This window comes from Panthera leo, chromosome E2 (genome assembly GCF_018350215.1).
Source record: "Panthera leo isolate Ple1 chromosome E2, P.leo_Ple1_pat1.1, whole genome shotgun sequence".
NCBI classification, from domain to species: Eukaryota; Metazoa; Chordata; class Mammalia; order Carnivora; family Felidae; genus Panthera; species Panthera leo.
The window spans coordinates 8,424,332-8,447,639 of NC_056693.1; the positions used below are offsets into that span (position 1 = coordinate 8,424,332).

At 54.3% G+C, this 23,308-nt stretch overlaps 2 protein-coding genes across 3 annotated transcripts; one reads left to right on the forward strand and one right to left on the reverse strand.

Annotated features, from left to right (window-relative positions):
• Positions 1 to 650: 650 nt before the first annotated feature.
• On the reverse strand, positions 651 to 7,441 carry PRRG2 (proline rich and Gla domain 2). 2 transcript variants are annotated; one of them, XM_042919280.1, is made up of 8 exons: positions 7,411 to 7,441; positions 6,030 to 6,134; positions 5,808 to 5,905; positions 5,444 to 5,619; positions 5,254 to 5,293; positions 2,552 to 2,690; positions 1,564 to 1,710; positions 651 to 1,245 (listed from the first exon to the last, which is right to left on the reverse strand). In XM_042919280.1, the coding sequence occupies exons 3-8, from the start codon at positions 5,890 to 5,892 to the stop codon at positions 1,227 to 1,229; spliced, it is 606 nt and encodes a 201-aa protein (XP_042775214.1). In that variant the 5' UTR covers positions 5,893 to 5,905; positions 6,030 to 6,134; positions 7,411 to 7,441; the 3' UTR covers positions 651 to 1,226. The 2 variants fall into 2 exon arrangements, with proteins under 2 accessions (XP_042775214.1, XP_042775213.1); XM_042919279.1 differs by lacking the exon at positions 7,411 to 7,441 and adding an exon at positions 6,591 to 7,374.
• Positions 7,442 to 7,446: 5 nt separating this feature from the next.
• On the forward strand, positions 7,447 to 23,239 carry LOC122208334 (nitric oxide synthase interacting protein). Its single transcript, XM_042919277.1, has 9 exons — positions 7,447 to 7,565; positions 17,423 to 17,493; positions 17,995 to 18,100; positions 19,142 to 19,223; positions 21,726 to 21,885; positions 21,977 to 22,095; positions 22,249 to 22,436; positions 22,561 to 22,669; positions 22,880 to 23,239. The coding sequence occupies exons 2-9, from the start codon at positions 17,424 to 17,426 to the stop codon at positions 22,949 to 22,951; spliced, it is 906 nt and encodes a 301-aa protein (XP_042775211.1). The 5' UTR covers positions 7,447 to 7,565; position 17,423; the 3' UTR covers positions 22,952 to 23,239.
• The last annotated feature ends 69 nt before the right edge of the window (positions 23,240 to 23,308 follow it).

Consider the following 23,308-nt stretch of genomic DNA (forward strand, 5'->3'; position numbering starts at 1 on the left):
GGGGGAGGGAGGGAGGGAGGGAGGGGGCGCGCGCGCGCTCTCCTCCGCCGCCGCTCCCTCCGCTGCTGCTTTTTTTTTTTCCCCTCTCTCTCTCTCTCTCTCTCTCTTTTTTTCTTTGCAGCCGCCGAAGGCCCGGGAAGGCCCCGGGCTGGGGAGGGAGGGGGCAGGGGCGGAGGGGCGGGCAAGGGAGGGGGTGCAGCCGCCGAGCCAAGGAGGGGGGAAGGGGGGTTCCCCCTGGAGGGAAAGGGGGGTAGGAGGGACCCCGCTGTCTCCGCCTTTGCCCCGGCGCTTGCAAGAGAGAAGGGAGGGAGCGCGCTCAGGAGGGGGCGTCCCGGGCGGCCCCGGGGTGGGTGCGGGCGCTGGGTGCTCGCTCTCTCGCCGCCGCCGCCGCCGCCTCCTCCTCCTCTGCGCTCACGGTGCAGCCATCTTTGCACAAGGCGGCTGGGGGAGGGGGGAGGGGAAGGGGGGGCGGGCGGCGGGGTGTCTGGCTGCGCTCCGCTTCCTCCCACAATCCCGTGCAAATGCAAAAAAAAAAAAAAAAAGAGAGAGCGAGAGAGAAAGATACAGAGCGCTAGCACGGCCTGGGGGTGTAGGGCGCAGCGTTTGTACAGAAAGCCAACTCCGCCGCGCGCAGACGCACCCGGGAATGCAATTCAGTTTGATTTTTATTTTTTATTTTTTGCGTTCACTTTTTGTCTCTTTTACGAAAGCATTGTAATTTATGAGAGAAGCACAACTCCAGTCTCCCGGTGCAATGCGAGCCTGACCCCAAAGAGCACACTTGCAAATATGCCCCCCACCCTTTCCCTGGATTGCAGAGCGCCCGTGTGCGTGCAAGGAGAGCACACGAAAACATGCGCGTGTGTGTGGCCCGTAGCACTGGAGGGCGATGGCCTTGTCACACCTGCTCACTCACGCGAGTCGGTACACCGGGCCCACGCGCCGGGGTCCGAGTTTCCACGCAAGCCTACCCCCGGGGGGCGGGGCTGCCGGGTACCCCCACCGTCAGGAGAGCGTGGGGGCCCGCGAGTAACCCGGGACGAGGGAACACGTTGGCCGGGGATACGCGTGTATCCGTACTTGGCGGAAACACGTGTGCCAGGGTAGGCCTCGGGCCGGACGACCACTACTCCCACCACTCCTCAAGCTCAGCTACGTGGTTTAAGAGGCCTGGGGGCTCTGGAATCCGCTGTGAATCTGGGGAACACCGGCTCTGAAACAGCTCTTCAGCGAGGCCTCCTGAGGCTGCATGGGGAGGGGCACAATGGGGAGTCAAAGACCCGGCTGTTTTTCCCCCCTCAACTAAGACCACTCCGACCCGCCCGCGGGCGTCTCAGCCAATCGCGGACCCTCTGGGTACAAGACCCACCCTCCTGTAAGGCTCCACACCGACAACGCTGGGCCACGCCCCCAGACAATTGCATAGGACCCCGCCCCCGCGCTCCAAGCCTCGCCCCGGATAATAAGCTCAAAATTCCAAGTCCCGCCCCTGAGCCCACGCCCCTCCTCTCGCAGCATCCTCCCCTCTGAGCCCCACCCCCGGGTAGAAGCCCAGCCCAGTACCTGGTGTAGGGGGGCGGAGGTGCGTCGTGCACCCCAGAGGCCGCCAGCGCCTGCTCGTAGGTGGGGAGACCTGGGGGTGGCGGTGGAGGCAGGGGCGTCGGGGGGCCTACATTGCCCAAGGGACTCAGGGGGTTAATGAGCTCAGCCCTGGGGACAGAAAGTACACTGTTAGCAGGAGAGACCTACAGGATAGAGAGATTTGGGAGGAGGAGGGAAGACCTAGGGACACAGAGACTCTGAGGGTGGAAGGGAGAAAGACCAGAGGAAATGAGGGTCACCTTGAACCTGACCCGCCACACAGAAAAGCTCCTCAGAATGAGAGGCGGACGAACACAGGCAGACAGACATCAACTGCTGAGACATACTCATTCACAGACATACATGTGTTCCAGACACAGGGAGAGTCATGGAGAAAAAAACCAGCCCTGCAGAGAGGTAGGCAGACACACTGATACAGACATAACACAGAGATACACCCAGTCACAAATCTCCCAGTGCCCCTCTTATAATAAACTCTTCCTAAAAACCCCCAGACCCACTATACTTCCAAGACTGACACTCAAGCACCTTTTTAGACCCTGCCACTGAGAAACACATGCCTAGACAACTCATAAGGCACACACAAACATGTGTGACAGCCTGTCACCACGGAAACTGACATGCTACAGACACCCAGAGACCTTACCGCTAACAGCCTCGCCAGACACGATACACACAGAGTGATAGTCACACATAAATACGGTACCATGAAGACACGCAGCAGATACTGAATGAGCTCCTACTGTGTGCCAGCTACTGAGGATATAGTCAGACAGACAGACAGACACGCGACTGGACATACGCAAGCTCACAGACTGACTTTCCACGTGACAGTCTTCTCAGACCTTTCCTCTGGTGCCCACCTGCCCCAATCCTTGACTCGTCTCCTCCTTCCTCTCCTCCCCCTGCTTTCCAGCCCTCAAACGCCTTCTCTCTGAATCACCCTTACTCTTGGGGACAGGGCTGCTGGCCTCTACCCCGTCGTCGGCAGTGCAGATACCAAAAGGCTCCCAAGCTGGCCAGGACAATGAGCAGGATGCCCGATGTCAGCCCCACAGCCAGGCCAGCTACATCCACACGTCCACGCCCTGCAGTGGGGAAGGGGGGGGGGGGTGGCACCGTGTCAGGGGCTGTCACCCACCTCAACAACCCAATGCCTTCCCACAGAGGGAGGAGTACAGGCCAAGAAGCAAAGCAGAACTGGGGCCACTTCCTAGGTATGTGACTCCAGGCAACTGAACGTACGCATTTCTATAAGCCTCCATCTGCTGCCCTGTAAAATGGGAATAACTCCTCCCCCACAGGCTGTGAAATTCATTGAGATCAAACACATAAAGGGTCTACGATAACTTCATCCAGGACTAGAAAATATGGCAGCTGTATCCCCGTGGTGACAGAGGCGCCCCTCCCTGGACGCAGTGTGGCTTGAGTCCCTCCTAAACAAAATCCATCTGGGTAGGGAGCTCAGCTGCCCCCACACTGACCGTTGCCCGATTTAGCAAATAATAATGTATGATACCCTATTAAATACTAATTTTAGATATACAATGAATAATTTTTTTTTTTAGTATAACTATGCCCCATGTAATATTTAGGACACTAGGGGTGCCTGGGTGGCTCAGTCACTTAAACATCTGACTCTTGATTTAGGGTCAGGTCATGATCTCACAGTTCGTCAGTTCAAGTCCCAAATCTGGCTCCACGCTGACAGAGTGTAGCCTGCTTGGAATTCTCTCTCTCTTCTCTCTGCCCACCCCCCCCCACCCCCCACACTCGCTCTCTCTCTCAAAATAAATAAATAAACTTAAAAATTGTTTTTAAAAAGGGGCATCTGGGTGGTTCAGTCGTTTGAGCGTCTGATTTTGGCTCGGTTCATGATCTCATGGTTTATGGGTTCAAGCCTCACGTCAGGCTCTGTGCTGACAGCTCAGAGCCTGGAGCCTGCTTCGGATTCTGTGTCTCCCTCTCTCTCTGCCCCTCCCCTGCTCACACTCTGTCTCTCTCTCAAAAATAAAAACATTTAAAAATTTTTTAATAAAAAATTTTAAAAAGAACATACTTAGACTAAAAAATTTATTCATGTGCATTTTTTAATGTTTATTTATTTATGGTGAGAGAGAGAGAAAGCATGAACAGGGGAGGGGTAGAGAGAGAGGGACAGAGAGAATCCCAAGCAGGCTCGGAACTGTTAGGGCAGAGCCCGACACGGGACTTGATCGCACAAACTGTGAGATCATGACCTGAGCTGAAATCAAGAGCCCAGTTGGATGTCTTAACCCCTTAACCGACTGAGCAACCCAGGCGTCCCTATTCTTGCGTGTTTAAAATTCAAATTTAACTGATGGGGGTGGGGGTGTCCTGTGTTTTATCTAACAACACTTCCCCTCTGGAACGCAGTCCCTTTACCAACCACTGAGGCCACTGAGGGACGAGACCTCAACTCTGAAGGAAGAGGAGAATCCACAGGAAGGCTTCTGAATTTACTGGGCTATGAAAAATCCATTTATCAATGGGTGAATTTAGGGACCTCCCCCCAGCAACAGATCATTGGGTGTCTAGAACTCGGGGGGACCCTTTGCTAGGACCCTAGGCCTTTAGCAATCCAAGGCCATGCTTCTGAGGAGAAACAGGCACACAGGGAGAACTCCAAAGGTCTGTGAGGCCCTCCTCTGTCTTGCTGCTGGGGAGACTTCCTGTAGCACTGGGTGGGGAGCTTTCCTCAAACAGTGAATCTCTGGTGGCTTTTAGCCCCCTTAGCGAAGAGCTGCGCCCAGAAGGCAGGCCCTCCAGATTCTGATATGTTTCAGGTGGATTCAAGAAGCCACCGGGCCACACTAGGCCAGCAGCGAGGTAGTTACCTCCCCTAGCAACCAGGCTCCAGTGTGAGGACTCCAGCAGACCCAGGGCTTGTTGCTAAGGGGCATCCACCCTAGCAACCAGGCCACGGGGAGGGGTGGGGGATCTGGTACCGGGAGGGGGTTCCTCCCTGGGCAGTGGGCCTTGGGTCCTGAGCCTGGCTAGGTGTGGTTGCTAGGGAGGCCTCCTTAGTAACCAGGCCAAGGCTGGGATGGGCCCGTGGGGGAGGGGAAGCCAGCCAGGTAGTGAGTGCTGCAGGCTTCCTTGGTCCAGCCTGGCCAGGCCTCGTTGCTAAGGAGCAGTCCCCCCTTAGCAACAAGACTGCAGCCATGGTGGGGCCTTAGAACTCACAGGAAGGGTTGGGGGTGGGCGGACCGGGCAGGTGAGGATGCACAGGCTTCCAATGCCCGGCCTGCCTTGGCCAGGCCCTGTTGCTAGGGAGCAGTCCCCCTAGCAACCAAGCTGCAAAAGGGGCCGGGGCTCTGCACTCCAAAGAGGTTAGCACCTCTGAGCCTGAAGCCCGACAGGCCCCTGGGCTGTCACCCCTCTCTCCACCCGCACTTCCTCCTTCCTAAGGACAGGAGGCCTCCTCCAGATAAGTGTGGTAGGTTCCTCAGGCAGGGGCTCTAGTCTCAAAGGAGGGGACTCTTTTGATAACCACCTCCAGGAACTCAGGGAGCATGGAATTTGCAGGAGGCACATTTGGGGCGGGGGGTGTGGGTTCGGACCTCCACGGGAAGGGGGGCTGCCTTAGCTGCACAGAACAAGAGGGGTTCCCCCCACGCCCCCACTCACCTCCTTTGCCATTGTAGATGTAGCTCTCCCAAAAGCGCTCCTTGAAGGGGTAAGAATGGAGCGGGTGGAAAGACAGCACGTCAGCTGGGGAGTCCATCCCCCCAACCTGCCTGCGCCCCGACTTCTGAGACCCAGGGCAGAGGGAGTTGGGGGCCAGGACATCCCAGGGCCTGGGGAGAGGGGCTCTCACCGTCAGAGTGTTGTCCTCAAAATACTCCCGGGCCTCCTCCCAGGAACACCGCTCCTCACGACACTCCCGTTCCAGGTTCCCCGGTGTGAGAAGCTCCAGGTTCCAGTGATTGGCTCGTGGAATCCGGCTGCGGCTTCTTAGAAAGCTCTGGGCTTCTGGGGAGTCCAGGAAGACTTCTGCACCCGAAGAACATGAAACATAGAAAAATGGGGGGCTCCCGGGACTGGGGACATGGAAGAATCTCAACCTCAGGGGATGGGGAGCTGTGGAGTGCTCAGGGAGGAGGGGACCGGAGGCAAGGGTTCCTGGGTCAGGGGACGGTGGAGTCTGCGCCTGGACACGGGCTCTTCCCCCAGACACTCACCCGGGTCCTGGTCCCCCCTGGGTGAGGTGTCCAAGCAGGTGGTCAATCCCAGGTACAGAAGCAGCAGAGAGGGGGAGCCCCTCATATTTTACGAACACCTGAAACGGGGCGTGGTGGAGACATCAGGTGCCTCAGCCCCTGGGGAATGGGGCCAGGTCACCCTGACTGGACTCTATGGTCCACAAATTGTAATGATTTGTAATAATAATAGCAGACGCTTACCTAGGCTGTATCCTGGGCCAGGGAGTTCAAGGTAGTTTACCTATATCGACTCCATTTAGTTTTCACAGAAGTGCTGTTCTTATCCCCGCTTTACAGATGAGGAAACTGAGGCACGGAGAGATAAACGAATTGCCCAAGGTCATGCGATTTGCAAGATTCAGAAGCGGGATTTGAGTGAAAGCTGTGTGTGCCTCCAGAGACTGGAGCAGGGAGCTTATCTTTTTCTCTACCGGTCTGCAGCGCCCAGCATGAATTTCGGCACATAGTAGGTGCTCTTGACCATGTCTGTTGGTGATCAAGATTCCTTTCTTCCAGGTAGTTTCCACCTATACGTGCCTCTCCCTGTGCTCATTACCACATCCACCCACAGAGATCAAAGATTACAGGAGAGACCAGAACAGGAGAGGCAAAGACTATATTCTTGGGTCCAGGGGGGCAAAGGGAGTGGGGGTCCTGGACCCCTGGGACTGGGGGACCCAAGCTTCTGAGTCCCAGAGGGGCAGAGAACTGGGGGACCAGGGTCTCCAAGCCAGGCTCTGCCTCCAGGGGACATTCACTTACCTGCCCAGACCTGTGAGCGACTGTCCCCTCTTCTTTAATTGGGGCTTCCTGGGCCAGGCCAGCTAAGGCCAGCTGTGAATGGGGGATAGGGGAGAGGGGAGAGGAGTGAAAGGAGGGGTGCCCCTCTCCCTGTAATCAGACGGATCCCGGTTTCTGGCAGAGGGGCGGGGTTTGTGATTACCTGTCCTGGGCGGGACTCAGGTAAGGGACAAAGTATTTAAAGGGACCTTAGGATGAAGGGCCTAAGGTCCAGAGCCTTGTAGGGACGCCAGGGTTCCTGACACCGACACCGTGGAGGCACTTAGGGGACTGGATGTGCACCTCTTCCCTTGTTTGTCCCCTGGGATGGAAGCTTGCCTGGGTGAGCTAGGGAAATAAATGTCTAAGTGTCCAGAAGCCTAGATGTCTAGAAACCGGTGGGAAATGTATGCCTTGGTCCCTGGGGGTAGGTGGTCGATGCTGTAGTAAATTCCCGTTTTCTGAGGTGATTTGAAGGACTTTGACTTCCGATTTCTCACTTGCTCTCCTTATAAATTGGAGACAGGGGAGTTGTCCCTTCTCAATTGTCTCTCAACACGCAGCAAGAAAAGTGGCTAATATACTTGGGGAAGTGAGCTTCCCGATCTCTAGAGGAAGTGGTTAATCCTTCAATTCAGACTTGCAGAGACGCAAAGCCTGGACATAACCAGTAAATCGTCCGCCCTGGGAAACGCCTAGTGTATACTAAGCGTGCCCTATACTCGTGCCAGCGGCACCAACCGGAACCTTCGAGTAACTACTCAGGTTTCCGGAGGGAGGGAGAGGAGAAGGGAGGACTTACCAAGTCAGAAGAGTATCTCGGCAACTAGGGGCAGCTCTACTTCCGGTCCTTTTTCCGGGCGGAAGTGGGCGTAGCGCTGAGGGGAAAACAGCCCTCCTTTCCGGTGTAGGGGCACAGTTGAAGAAGCGACGGAGGGTCGAGGAGTCGTTTGTGAGGTGAGTTCCAGGGGGTGGGGGGGATCGTGTTGCTGCGATCGCTTTCCCGCGGGCTAGACTTCTGGGGTCCTGAGGGAGACAGGGACAGGGTTTCGAATTCCCGACTCCCTGTCAATCATTAATAGACGACTCCAGGCGCCCCGTGTCTGAAGCTGAACTACATCTCCCGGCATCCCCGGGAGGTAGCCAGGCCTCCATCCGGCACTTCTTAAGTGTTGGTATTCCACCATAGAGGGCTATGGGCCGGGGGTCCCAGGGGAAGGAGGAGACTGGGACTCTTGGGAGGGTCTAAGGAGTGGGACTTGAGGAAGAAGGACCCCCTTTCCTGGCCTCAGTTTCCCATCTGTGACCGGGAGGGCGGAGGAGTTGTGCAGTCGCCCGCCGCTGTCTTCTCTGCATTTTTTTTTTTTTTTTTTTTTTGACAACTCCTTCCTTCTCAGAGTTGGTGGAGGCTTTAACCTTTTCCTCTGGGGAGGTCTGGGGTCAGGCCGACCTGGGTTCTCATCCCGATGGTGCTGTTGAGTCGGTGTGAACTTGGGCCTCGAAGGCTTTTACTTTAATGTTTTATTGTGAAAATGTTCAAACTCACAGAGAATGATGTAAGAATCCCTATCGCCTATGGGGCGCTTGGGTGGCTCAGTCGGTTGAGCATCCGACTTTGGCTCAGGTCATGATCTTGGGGTTTGTGAGTTCAGGCCCCCTGTCGGACTCTCTGCTGACCGCTGGGAGCCTGGAACCTGCTCCAGATTCTGTGATAACGCTGCTGAGAATATTTGTGTGAGAATTTTTGTGTGGACGTGTTTTCATTTCTGTCGGAAGCAGCATTGCTGAATCAAATGGGAACTGTACCTTTAGGCTTTTGAGAAACTGCCAGACTTTTCCACAGTGGCTGCCCCAGCCTCCATTCCCACTCAGTGTGTAAGGGTTCCAGTTTCTCGACACTTGTTATGATCTGACTTTTCGGTTGTCATCCTCCTAGTGGGTTTGAACTGGTATCTCACTGTGGTTTTTTATTGCATTACTTAAAGTTTTATTAGGGCGCCTGGGTGGTCCAGTCGGTTAGGCGTGTCAGACTTCAGCTCAGGTCATGATCTTGCGGTCTGTGGGTTCGAGCCCCGCATCGGGCTCTGTGCTGATGGCTCAGAGCCTGGATGGAGCCTGCTTCAGATTGTGTGTCTTCCTCTCTCTCTGCCCCTCTCCCCTCCTCTCAAAAAATAAACATTAAAAAATAATAATAAAATAAAAAGTAAAGTTTTATTTATTTATTTAGAGAGAGTGCACCCATGAACGGAGGAGGGGGAGAGAGAGAATCCCAGGCAGGCTCTATGCTGTCTGTGGGGCTCGATCTCATGAATCATGAGATCATGACCTGAGCCAAAACCAAGAGTCTGATGCTCAACCGACTGCGCCACCCAGGCACCCCTATTTAGTTCGAAAGATTTTTTAAATATAATTTTCTAATGTCTATTTTTTGAGAAAGAGAGAGAGAAACAGAGTGCGAGTGAGGGAGGGGCAGAGAGAGAAGGAGACACAGAATCCGAAGCAGGCTCCAGGCTCTGAGCTGTCAGCACGGAACTCACGAACTGCAGGATCATGACCTGAGCCGAAGTCTGACCCTTAACCAACTGAGCCACCAAGGCACCCCTTAAAGATTTTGTTTTTAAGTAATTGCTCTACACGCAACATGGGGCTCAAACTTGCAACCCTGAGATCAAGAGTCACGTGCCCTAGGGACCGAGCCAGCCAGGCGCCCCCTCACCCCACCCCTTGCCTATTTTTAAATTGGGTCACTCATCTTTTTATTATTGAGTTATAAGTCTTTCGTATATTCTAGATGTTATTCCTTGATTGGATATATGATTTGCAACCTCCACTTGTCTTTGTACAGCCTGCAAACTAAGAACGGTTGTAACATTTTTTTTTTTTTTAATTTTTTTTTTCAACGTTTTTTTTTGTTTTGTTTTTTTTTGTTTTTATTTATTTTTGGGACAGAGAGAGACAGAGCATGAACGGGGGAGGGGCAGAGAGAGAGGGAGACACAGAATCGGAAATAGGCTCCAGGCTCCAAGCCATCAGCCCAGAGCCTGACGCGGGGCTCGAACTCACGGACCCCGAGATCGTGACCTGGCCGAAGTCGGACGCTTAACCGACTGCGCCACCCAGGCGCCCCGGGTTGTAACATTTTTAAAAAATTAGACAAAATCATGGGGCGCCTGGGTGGCGCAGTCGGTTAAGCGTCCGACTTCAGCCAGGTCACGATCTCGCGGTCTGTGAGTTCGAGCCCCGCGTCGGGCTCTGGGCTGATGGCTCGGAGCCTGGAGCCTGTTTCCGATTCTGTGTCTCCCTCTCTCTCTACCCCTCCCCCGTTCATGCTCTGTCTCTCTCTGTCCCAAAAATAAATAAAAAACGTTGAAAAAAAAAAATTAAAAAAAAAAAAAAAAAAAATTAGACAAAATCAAAAGAAATGATATCTTGTGACCCATGGCAATTTGTGTGATTCAGATGTCCGTGTCCACAAGGAGACTTTTATTGGAACACAGCCATGCACATTCATGTCCGTGGTGTCCACGGCTGCTCTTGCCATAGGAGAGCCGAGCTGAGTAGTTGTGACAGGGGCCCAATGGGCCACGAAGTCAAAAATCTTTTTTTTTTTTTTTTTAATGTTTATTTATTTTGGAGAGAGACAAAGAGCACGAGTGGGGGAGGGGCAGAGAGAGAAGGAGACACACGATCTGAAGCAGGCTTCAAGCCATCGGCCCAGAGCCCGACCCCGGGCTCGAACTCACGAACCGTGAGATCATGACCTGAGCCGAAGTCCCGACGCTCCACCGACTGAGCCACCCAGGCGCCCCCAAAGTCCAAAATCTTTACTATCCTGACCCTTTTTGGTTGATCCCTGCCACGTACCTTATGTTGAAGCCCTCGCCAGCAATACGACTATTTCGGAGATTGTCTGTGACGGACAAAATGAAGGTTACGTGAGATCGTGGGAGTGGAGTCCTACCGCGTGGGGTTGGTGTTGTTAGGACAGGAGGAGGGGCGCCTGGGTGGCGCAGTCGGTTAAGCGTCCGACTTCAGCCAGGTCACGATCTCGCGGTCCGTGAGTTCGAGCCCCGCGTCAGGCTCTGGGCTAATGGCTCGGAGCCTGGAGCCTGTTTCCGATTCTGTGTCTCCCTCGCTCTCTCTGCCCCTCCCCCGTTCATGCTCTGTCTCTCTCTGTCCCAAAAATAAATAAAAAACGTTGAAAAAAAAAAAAATTAAAAAAAAAAAAAAAAAAGGACAGGAGGAGATGCCAGAGAGCACGCTCTCTGCCCTGTGAGGACACAGCAAGAAGGCGGCCAGCTATCCGGGAGCCAGGAAGAGAGAGTCCTCACCAGAAGCTGACCATGCTAGCACCGTGATCTTGGACTTCCAGCCTCCAGAACCATAAATATCTCCACAAATAAACGTCTGTTGTCTAAGCCACATTCCAGTAGATGGAATTTTGTTCTGGCAGCCCTAGCCGACTGATGCAGATAGGAAGAGCCAAACCTGCACTGTAAAGTTACATTCTTATCCTTTCCGCTAACGGGTATTGGCACCCTGCGAACATGCAGTTCCCTTCAGTCTTTCCCTTAAGGGCATCCCTCAACAATCGTTGCCTCGTCAACTGTGTCGTCAGGGGTTGCAAAATGATTTTCCACTTCTTTTACTTATCTTTTCTCTTTTTTTGACGTTTATTCATTTTTGAGAGACAGAGAGAGACAGAGCATGAGTCGGGGAGGGGCAGAGAGAGAGGGAGACACAGAATCCAAAGCGGGCTCCAGGCTCGGGGCTGTCAGCACAGAGCCCAGCGCGGGGCTTGAACCCACAAACCGTGAGATTATGACCTGAGCTTGAAGTTGGACGCTCTACCAACTGAGCCACCCAGGTGTCCCTTTAAATTAAAAAAAAAAAAAAAAGTTTTGTTTTTTTTTTAAATGTTTATTTATTATTGAGAGACAGAGAGACAGAGCATGAGCAGGGGAGGGGCAGAGAGAGAGGGAGACACAGAATCCGAAGCAGGCTCCGGGCTCTGAGCTGTCAGCACAGAGCCCGATGCGGGGCTCGAACCCACAAACCACAAGATCATGACCTGAGCTGAAGTTGGACGCTCAACCAACGGAGCCACCCAGGTGCCCCTAAAATTTCTTTTTAATGTTTATTTATTTTTGAGAGAGAGAGAGTACAAGCAGGGGAGGGGCAGAGGGAGAGGGAGACACAGAATCTAAAGCGGGCTCCAGACTCTTAGCTGTCAGGACAGAGCCCGATGTGGGGGTTGAACCCACAAACTGCAAGATCTTAACCGCAGCCAAAGTCAGATGCTTAACCAACTGAGCCACCCAGGCGCCCCTGCATCAGCCATTATTAATAGAGAATCTCTGGGGGTGCCTGGCTGGCTCAGTCAGAGGGGTGTGTGATTCTTGATCTTAGGGCTGTGAGTTCGAGCCCCACGTTGGGCGTAGAGATTACTTAAATAAAAACTTGAAAAAAACAGGAGAATCTCAGATGCTCACTTTTGCTTTTAGCGAACTCTCTTGGTACTGCTTACACCCCGTCCTAACTCTGTGATTTCCTTGAGTGTAATTAGCTCCTTGGTTTCCTTTAACACAGAAGCCTTCATACCCCTGGAATGGCCTGGCACACACCTTTTAGGGAGAGGGGTGTGTGGCATTCTCTAGGTTCTCAAAGGGATCTCTGACCCCACCAAAAGGTTAAGAGCCACTGGTTTTAGAGTTCAGAAAACCAACTGCAGAAAAAGACGGCAGGGAGTCGGTAATTTGAACGCCAGCCAGAACCATTAGCGTGTTAATGGTATTGTGGTCATGGTTTTTAAAAGTCCCATCGCAGCGCTGTGCCCTGTGCCCTTCGAGCCCTAGCTGCTAGTCCCAAGAGGCCGTGCAGCACTTTACTAAGTGGCTAGTTTGACTTGAGGGACTGAATTTTTCTCGGTTCTTTCATTTTAATTCATTTAAATAGAAACGCCAACACTAGACCGAGTTATCGGAAACCTTGTAAGCATGTTCGGAACAGAGGCGGTATGTGAATGTACCTTGGCAGCCGTAAATCACAAAACCTAAATAGAGGTCAAGTATCTCCAGTGAACGTTTCGCGTCTGAATTGAAATGTGTTGAAAGAGTAAAGCATAGTCCAGATCTTGAAGGCTTTGTACAAAAAAAAAAGGGGGGGTGGGAAATGGGTTGGCCTGTGTCCTCAGACTGTCACCCTCTTGGGAGGACTGACAGTTGTCACGCGGTTAAGGGGGCGGCTCCGCAGCCTGCTTGCCTGGGTTCCCCTTCCCAGCTGGGGGATGCCCGAGCCTGTTTCCTCCCCCGGAAGTGGGGCATGATGATAAGCAGGAGATAGGATTTTGGAATTTCTCTGAAATACTAGCGACAGCAGATGGCAGTAGTTCTGTTCTCTGTTTTGAACTTGGCCCTAATGAGGTGACCATACAGCCGCGGTGGGTCCTGCCACGGCCGCCCACCAGCCCGTTAGCCCGTGGCCAGCAGCTCTTAAACTTTTGGTCTCCGTGTCGTAAAAGTCATCCAGGACTCCAGAGAACTTTTGTTTATGGGAGTTCTATCGATTCATATTTGCTGTACCAGAAATTAAACCTGATGTGAAAAAAGGTTTTTATGGGGCGCCTGAGTGGCTCAGTCGGTAAAGCGTCCGACTCTTGGTTTCAGCTCAGGGCATGATCTCACGGTTCATGGGTTCGAGCCCCGCATCGGGCTCCGTACTGACAGCGTGGAGCCTGCCTGGGATTCTTCTCTCTCCCTCTCTGTCTGCCCCTTCTTCACTCTCTCTTTTTCTCTCTCTCTGTCTAAATAAACTTTAAAAAAGAAAAAGGTTTGGGGCGCCTGGGTGGCTCAGTCGGTTAAGCGGCTGACTTCGGCTCAGGTCATGATCTCGTGGTCCGTGAGTTCGAGCCCCGCGTCGGGCTCTGTGCTGACAGCTCAGAGCCTGGAGCCTGTTTCGGATTCTGTGTCTCCCTCTCTCTGACCCTCCCCCATTCATGCTCTGTCTCTCTCTGTCTCAAAAATAAATAAACGTTAAAAAAGAAAAAGAAAAAGGTTTTTATTGAGCAGTAATTCACATAACACAAAATTCATCCATTTAAAGTGATATATACACTATTTTGTGCAATCACCACCACTTATCATTCTAGAACATTTTCATCACCCCAAAAAGAAACCAGAAAGCCACTCCTCACTTCCCCTTCTCCCATCATGTGGTAACCACCATTCTGCTTTCTGTCTCCATGGATTTGCCTGTTCTGGACATTTCTTATACGTGGAACCCTACGATACATGGCCTTTGTGCCAGCTTCCTTTCTCTTAGCATAATAAAACGTTATTTAAAAATCGGCTCCACACCCACTGTGGGGCTTGAATTCAGGACCCTGAGATTAAGAGTCACATGCTCCACCAACTGAGCCAGCCAGGCGCCCCTAAAACATTTTTAAAAGCCAAGGATGCAGAAGCATACACTCAGTTTGCGGTGGGAGCAACGACATCCTCACGTGTCACGCTGTCTCTGGAAAACTCCACTGTGCACTTGTGAGAGAGCGAGAGTAACAAAGGCAAACACATGTTATTATTATGGAAATAGCTTGTGGACCCCCTGAAGGTATCTTAGGAACCCCTCTAGGATCCCCGGACCTTACTTTGAGAACCGCTGCCCTAGGCAATGGCTTCACTTCTAAGAATCCTTTTGCCCATCTGAAAAATGGTCATGGGCCAGACTTCAGAGAGTGGTTGAGGTTGGACAATCAATGAGATGGGGGCACAGAGAGTTGGCGTGGGGTCAGGGATCTTAGCAGTGTTCTGTGGGACTGTTTCATTATCACCTGGCCAAGTCAAAAAAAAAAAAAAAAAAAAAAAAAAAGGTTGCCTCTGTAGTTGCTTCTTTTACTCTTGGAGGGAAAATGTCTCCGGCCATGGCCATGAAGCCAAAGAGCGTAGAAACCCCTGTCATTGGCCACAAGACGAGCAGCTGTGTGCCAAATCCCACAGAGGGTCAAGGCAGTTGACAACTAAGAATAGAGTAGGGAATTTGGCCATGAGGAGGTCAATGCGACCTTCATGAGTGGCAGTTGGGGGGGCTGGGGCTGAAGCCAGAGGGTGGGGGGAGGAGTGCCTGGCAGGTGAGCGAGGGGAGACAGCAGGTGCTGGATGTTTGCTCAAAAGCTTGGGGGTGAGGGGAAGTTGGAGGAGGGCCATGGGTCAAGTTGGGGCGTTTCACCAAGGTTAGCTGTCGCAAGCAGCACAGTGGCCACCACTGGGGTGAAATGTTTTGTGTCTCGACTGGGGTGGCAGTCACAAGGGCATACATCTCTGTCAACACGCATCAGATCTATGTCCATACACCGAAGAACAAAAATCAGCTTCTGAGAGGAAATCGCCAGTAGGGGGAGAGCGAGATCCATAGCTCGGAGAGGGAGAGAGTTTTGTGGTTCAAGTTCTGAATGTGAAAGACAAGAGTCTGAAGGCGACCAGAAGAGGGGAATGGAGACAAAGTTACTTTTTGCAGTTTGGGAGTCCTTGGCTGTGTCCCCCCGCCCCCGGCTCCACCCCAGCCTTCTGGACCTTTCTCACAACCAGAGAGCCAGAGAGAATATTTCCTGAACACCGCCTATGTGCCAGGCTCTGAGCAGGACTCACTCAGCTGTCACAGAAATCCAGTCCCGGCAATGAGATCCCATGGTTAGCCCAGGGATGATTAACTTTTTGCCAAATTAAACCAAGGCTCAGAGAAAGGAAATGGCCACCCTAGGGTCACAACAGCCAGTGCGGGGCCAACCCTGGACTCAAGCCCAGGCTGAAGGTCATCTTGCCCAATCCTTGATCCCTATAGCCTACAACCCCCTCCTGTAGCTCCAGCCCCTGATTAGTCCCCACTGACACATGGGCAACCACTCCGATATGCAGAATACATACGCTCTTGTTTGAAGTATTCTTTAATACGCACTATCTTGGGGCGCCTGGGTGGCTCAGTGTGGTGGTTAAGCATTCAACTCTTGATTTCCGCTCAGGTCATGATCTCACGGTTCGTGAGTTTGAACCCCATGTTAAGTTCCGAGCTGACAGTGCAGAGCCTGCTTTGGATTCTCTCTCTCTCCCTTTCTCTGTGCCCTTCCCATGCTCCCTCTTTCTCTCTTTCTCTCTCAAAAGTAAGTAAAACAATAAAATGTACTATCTTGCACACACGTAGCTTGGTAGTAATTCTGTTTTATTTTTTAAATTTTATGTATTTTATTTTAGAGAGAGTATGTGCACATGAGCAGGGGAGAGGGGCAGAGGGGGAGAGAAAGAGAATCTTAAGCAGGATCCACCCTCAGCACAGTGTCCAACTCAGGGCTCGATCCCACGACCCCAGGAACGTGGCCTGATCCGAAATCAAGAATCAGATGCTCCACTGGCTGAGCTACCCAGGTGCCCCTTACTTTTTTTTTTTTTCTTATTTTTTATACCCAGTGTTAAGATCCACCTGTGATACCTTGCATGTATCTAGCAGATTGCATCTCACTGCTGGGTGGTCTCCAGGATGGGCTGTCACCACCCATTCTCCCAGGGAGGGACATCAGGTGCCTTTGACTCCCCTCTGGTATAAATAACACTGCTGTGGACATCCTTGGGCATGCTCCTTGTGGGTGTCTCTGAGAATGTCTTTGGGGCCCATCACCCACGGTGCAGAATCACCTATGCTTACCTGGCTAAAGTACCACCAGCCTGTGTTCCAGGAGGCTGACCCTGTCCACTCTCCCCACTGCATTGCCTTAAGGGTCCTGAAACTGATCATGTGTCCTCACCAAGCCCTGGTCTTACCCAGCTTTTTGAAGTTTCGCCTGTCAGCCTGATGATGATAGGTATGAAGTGCTATCTCACTGTGGTTTTCATCTGAAGAGAGCTGGATTATCTCTCCATACGCTCGTTAGTCTTTGAGCCGCTTCTGTAAGTTGCCTTTTCACATCCTTTGCTCATTTTCCTGTCAGGGTGGCTGTTTTTTTTTCTTGTTGATTTGCCAGAGCCCCATGTACAGTCAGTTCCGCTAGAACACCTGTTTTGAAAATGTGAATTTCGGGGCACCCGGCTGACTCAGTTAAGCATCCGACTTCGGCTCGGGTCATGAGCTCACAGTTCGTGAGTTCGAGTCCCGCGTCAGGCTCCGTGCTGACAGTCCAGAGCCTGCTTGAGATTCTGTCTTTCTGCCCCTCCCGACTCATGCTTTCTCTCTCTCTCTCAAAATAAATGAATAAACTTAAAAAGAAAGAAAATGGGAATTTATCCCAGTGCAATCGATCATGTTTGGAAACAATTGGACCATAGTGCAGATTTCCCCTTTGCTTACGTGTGCTTTCACCCACCCAGGCGAGAGGGTAGTGAACCCCCCAAAACCGCACTCCACTGCAGTGAGCCTGTAGGCATACACCGAGCGCACACTTGCATACATAACCCCAAACAGAACATCTCTGAGGCCCCTCACTTCACCGTGTCTGTATGTAAGGAGCCCCACGCATCCTCATCTGCTGCCAGAACTTCTCGATTTCAGAGAACCCTCCTTCCGCCACCTCAGAGTAACTCAGAGGGTGCACGCCTTCTGATGCATGATTCCACAAGCAGAGTGTAGGTCACTTTCCAAAGTAAAATGCTGTCTTTCTTTTTGGAGTCTGTGGGTATTTCCTAACCAGTCGACGCGTGTGAGACTGTCCTCCGCTGACCCACCCCCCGTTTTCCCATCTGGCAAGGCCAGGGGCAGGTCGGCTCCGAGCGCCTGTCCTCCCTGGGGCCTCCCTCCACCACAGCCCTGCAACTGTCCCCTCCTCCTCCCCGCAGGATGACCCGGCACGGCAAGAACTGCACGGCAGGGGCCGTCTATACCTACCACGAGAAGAAGAAGGACACAGGTACTGGGTTTGGGAGGGGGGACAGTTGTATCTCAAAGGCACAATCTCACTTTGCACCTCCGGTTGTGTCTTCTGGGCATGTCTCTTTCCCTCCCCACCCCACCCGCCGACCGATGGTCATGACACTAAGAGTAACAGCCCACGCGATCCCGTGCCCCTGCAGTGGGCGCTTATGGCTTGTCGTAGCCATATTCCAGAGGCAGAAACTGAGGCCCAGAGAGGGCCACGCCCTTGAGTCTGGGCTGAGGGGAGTCAGGCGTGAGCCTCTCTACCTGGCAACTTCGGTGACAGCCTGTCACTTACCCTCTGGATTGACACCTTCCTGAGGGTTATGCCCCGCCCCCAATGCACACACACAGCCCGAGCTCTTGACTGCCTGTCTCTCGGAGTCCCGCCCAACACCCCCCCCCCACATGCAAGTTCTCTCTGTGCCTTTCTCTTGGGGTTTCGCAAGGGGCACCTCTCCTGTCCTTCCATCCCTCTGCCTCTGTCTGTCCCCAGCGGCCTCAGGCTATGGGACCCAGAACATTCGACTGAGCCGGGATGCTGTCAAGGACTTTGACTGCTGCTGCCTCTCTCTGCAGCCCTGCCACGACCCTGTCGTCACGTGAGCTGGGGAACTGCACTGGGGGGTGTGGGGAACCGCCTGCACAGCCAGGGCGCCCTGGGCAAGCCCCTTAACCCCTCAAGAGCCTCAGTGTGCTCATCTGAGACATGGGCACAATCCTAACGTGTTCCCCAGGGATGTGGAAAAGAATACATCCGTAACAGAGGGTAGGGCCCTTGGATCCTTGCCTGGCACATAATAATAGCTTATGTGTGGAGCATTTACCATTCCCCGCCTTGTGGTCTGGCAGAGGCCTCGGTGAGATAATGGGTACAAGGTGCTTAGTCCAGTGACTAAATATGGGCTCACTTTACAGGTCTGTTTTACAGACATAGTGACGAGAGCGGACTGTGGCTCAGGGTCCCTGAGGCCACCTGCAGGTTCAGTGATTCATTGGAAGAACTCGCAACTCAGAAAGGTGGTTAAGAGTCAGTGACGGCTTATTACGGTACAAAGATGGAGATTAAGTCAGTCAGGGGAGAAGGCACATGGGGCCGAGCCCAGGAGGGACCAGGATCGAGCCTCCAGTTGTCCTCTCCTAATAGGGTCACACAGACAGCGCTAGTCTCCCGACAACGACATGTGACAGCAGGCAGACATGGGCGCCACCCACCGGGGGAAACTCACGGGAGCCCCAGCGTCCAGGGATTTTACTGGAGGCTGGTAACTCAGGCATGGCGTGACTTTGGTCTCCGGGCCCTCCAGAGGTCTAACCTCATACCACATGGCCCAGCCACCTCCCCCACCAGGTGAACTAAGACACTTTTATCAGGCAGCACATTCCAAGGGCTCAGAGGCTCCCTCCTGGGAGCTGGTTCAAGGGCCGGGTCCTTTGGAACGTGTAGGGTTTGGAGAACGCGGCCTGCTGAGCTAGCCCTTTATTGCACAAGATTTTCCCTACAAGGCAAAGCCAGGATAGTGAAAATGGCATGGTCACTCAGAGAGCTGTGCTAGGCACCGCGTGACCCGCCGCCTGGAAGACGCTTCGTGCGTGCCCAGGGCAGGGAGCCTATGGCTTCCCATCCCGTCCTGTCCTTACAGCCCGGATGGTTACCTGTACGAGCGTGAGGCGATCCTGGAGTACATTTTGCACCAGAAGAAGGAGATCGCCCGGCAGATGAAGGTGATGGGGATGGGGGCACGGGCGGGCGGCTTTGATCCCGAGCTCACAGAGCCTCTCTGGCCTTCTTGTCTAAGTTCCTTTTCCCTCTGAGCCTTTGCCTATGCTGTTCCCTCTGCTTGGCGCACCGTCCCGTCCCCCGCTTCTCCTGGTTAGCTCCTTCTCCTTCTCCAGATTTCCTCCCAGGCGTCGCCTCCTCTGACCTCCTGCTAGTCCAGGGCCTCAAGGGTCTGCCCACCCCCCACAACCTCTTGACACTTATGGTTGTGACTCAGCCTGTGGCTGACGTGTGCCCACTTCCGCCACTAGATGGCAGGCCCCAGGGGCAGGGAACAGATCTTTTGCCCACCCCATGGCCCTAGGTTCTCTGTGAACACTTGGTAAATTGACTGATGTCACCTCATCTCCCTGGGCCTCGGTTGCACTGCCTCTCAAATGGGCTGACAGGGCCAAATCAGAGGGCGCTGCAGGGTGTGTGGGAGATGCTCACAGATCAGAATTCTCGAGGCATTTACTTGGAGCCATGCCCACTTTCCACGGCTGAACTCATTTTGTGGGTAGGAGGGACCCCGTTTATCGCCGTGTTTGAGGCGCAGCTGGTCGATCTCCCTCCTTTTCCTGCCAGGCTTCCTAGAGCTCCAGAAACACTGAGGGTTAGATTCTTTTTGTTTTTGTTTTTAATGTTTATGTATTTTTGAGAGAGAGAGGCAGAGTCTGAGCACGAGCAGGAGAGCGGCAGAGAGAGAGAGAGTGGGAGACACAGAATCTAAAGCAGGCTCTAGGCTTCAAGCTCAGCACAGAGCCCGACACGGAGCTCAAACCCATGAGCCATGAGATTATGACCTGAGCCAAAGTTGGACACTTCACCGACTGAGCCACCTAGGCACCCTATTTTTTTCTTTTTTTTTAAGTTTATTTATTTATTTATTTAGAGAGAGAAATATCAGGGGGGGTGGGGAAGGGCAGAGAGAGAGGGAGAAAGAATCCTAAGCAGGTTCCTCACTATCAGTGCAGAGCCTGACGTGGGGCTTGAACTCACGAACCCAAACCTGGGAGATCATGACCCGAGCTGAAATCAAGAGTCAGATACTGGGGCGCCTGGGTGGCTCAGTCGGTTGAGCGTCCGACTTCGGCTCAGGTCATGATCTCACGGCCTGTGAGTTCGAGCCCCGCATCGGGCTCTGTGCTGACAGCTCAGAGCCTGGAGCCTGCTTTGGATTCTGTGTCTTCCTGTCTCTCTGCCCCTCCCCTGTTCATGTTCTCTCTCTCTCTCTCTCTCTCTCTGTCAAAAATAAATAAACATTAAAAAAAAAAGAAAAAAGAATCAGATACTTAACCCACAGAGCCACCCAGGCGCCCCAAGGGTTAGTTTCTTGTTGAGCCTTTTGTCTTGAGTAAGTGGCTTTCCCTGTGCCTATACCCTCTGCATGGCTTAGTGGCCGCCTGGGTGCTCCCTCATCAGGGTGACCATGCTAGAGGTCCTCCCGAGCACCAGTTCCCCTCCGTCTTCTCCTCACGCAGCTGGGTGGCCCGGGACAGTCCTAGAACCCAGCGCTGTGTCCCTGTGTCTCCACACACCCGTACCACCTGCACGCTTAGGGTTCTGTGAACGTTCATTGCTTCTTAACCCTCCTGGAGCTCGCCTCGAGGGCAGGACAGGATCTACAGTACCTACCCTGTAAAATCAATATAATATGGCCCACGGGCACATGGATCGAGCACTTGCTCTGTGCCGAAAATCTCCCGCGTAACCCAGTGAACCTCCGCGGTCAGTCGCCATTGTTAGCCTGTTTTACAAATGAAGAAACTGAGGCCGGGAGGAGTCACAGCACTCACTGGAGGCCACAGAGCTCCTCGGTGACGGAGGCAAGGTTTAAGCTCTGGCCGTCTGTCCCCTGCCAAACTGCTGACCACCCTGCTGCCTAGGAACAAAGAGGCCACTGAGTCCCAAACCAGCTAAATGGGAAATGACCTAAGTACCCTGCGGTGGGGGAGGGACGAGCAAAGGCAGCAGAGCCACGCCACAGATTACAACATCCACGGGTTAAAGATTCACACCCTGTCGCTTCAGCGTCCGACCGCGGCTCAGGTCGTGGGTTCGAGCCCTGTGTTGGACTCCACCTGTTGGTGGAGCTGAGCCGAGCTGAAATCAAGAGTCAGATACTGGGGCGCCTGGGTGGCTCAGTCGGTTAAGCGTCCGACTTCAGCTCAGGTCATGATCTCACGGCCTGTGACTTCGAGCCCCGCTCGTACACAGCCTGCTTGGGATTCTCTCTCCCTCTCCCACTTGGGCATGCGCCCACGCTCCCTCTCTCTCTCAAAATAAACTTTAAATAACTTAAAAAGACTCACACTCAGGCAGTTACCAGCCTCTACTAACTGCCGCTGCCAGGACCGTCCCCTGCGGAGCCCTCGGTTTACCCGTCTGTGAAATGGGAAGAGCCACCCTCAAACGCCACAACGCACGGGAAGGTGCCGAGCCCACTTCTTTCTCGCTGCCCACAGGCCTACGAGAAGCAGCGGGGTGCCCGGCGTGAGGAACAGAAAGAGCTGCAGCGGGCGGCGGCGCAGGACCAGGTACGGGGCTTCCTGGAGAAGGAGGCAGCCATCGTGAGCCGGCCCCTCAACCCCTTCACGCCCAAGGCCGCCCCCGAGACCGGTCCAGGTGAGGGGGAGCGGACTTGCCGGGGGGCGCGGGTCCCGCAGGGCCGGGTGCCTCCCTGGGTGCGGCATCCGGGCCCCTCTCCCTCCCGCAGATGACGCCCGCCCCGGGGCCAGTGCGGGCCCCACGGGCAAGGACAAGGACAAAGCACTGCCCAGCTTCTGGATCCCGTCGCTGACCCCCGAGGCCAAGGCCACCAAGCTGGAGAAGCCTGTGAGCATCCCCAGCACCCTGTGCCCGCTTGGCACAGAGGACCCGAGTCCCCCAGTGTCCCCAGCGCCTCCTTCCCTGCCCGGGACCCCCATCCTCCCTCCACCTGGCCCCAGCCCGGCCTGTTGACCGCCCCCCCCCTCCTGTCCTGCGCAGTCGCGCACCGTGACCTGCCCCATGTCTGGGAAGCCGCTGCGCATGTCTGACCTGACACCCGTGCGCTTCACGCCGCTGGACAGCTCCGTGGACCGCGTGGGGCTCATCACACGCAGTGAGCGCTACGTGTGCGCTGTGACCCGCGACAGTCTGAGCAACGCCACGCCTTGCGCTGTGCTGAGGCCCTCGTGAGTCGCCCGGGGAGGATGACCTGGGGACCTGCAGGGCCGGGCCGGGCCGGGCAGTGTGGCTGTCCCTCACCCGAGCGGGGCCTTCTCTGATCGCTGTCTCCCACCCTCACTCTCACCGAAGTGGGGCTGTGGTCACCCTGGAGTGCGTGCAGAAGTTGATTCGGAAAGACATGGTAGACCCCGTGAACGGGGAGAAGCTGACCGACCGGGACATCATCGTGCTGCAGCGGGTGAGCGGTGACCCGCCTCCCCAGGACCCCGCCCCCGTCCTCTCCCTACGCGGCACCTACTGGGGCGTAGGACCCCGCCCTGCCTCCTCCACGCCCCACCCCCGCCTTCCTAAGCTGGGGTCCTGCCTCACCTTGCGGGCTTAGGATACCCCCGCAACGGGCCCTGCAGCCCGACCTGCCTCCACCTTGGCCTCGTCCCCCCCTCCCCAGGGCGGCACCGGCTTCGCGGGCTCCGGAGTGAAGCTGCAGGCTGAGAAGTCCAGGCCGGTGATGCAGGCCTGAGTGCACAGGAGACCAAATAAACAGGCTTGGACTCACCGGCCCTTGTGGTGCCTTCGTTGGCCTCGCGGGAGCCCTGGGGCCACACGGGGAGCCCTCCAGCGTGCACCTGCTGCAGTGCCCCAGTGTGAAGGCGTGGGCTAAAGTTACCTTTAAGGTGGTCTGACGTTAAGAGGAAAATCCGAACTGAGCCCACACGCACGCGTTAAAACTGGGCAAGAGGGGCGCCTGGGTGGCTCAGTCGGTTAAGCGGCCGACTTCAGCTCAGGTCACGATCTCGCGGTCCGTGAGTTCGAGCCCCGCATCGGGCTCTAGGCTGATGACTCAGAGCCTGGAACCTGCTTCCGATTCTGTGTCTCC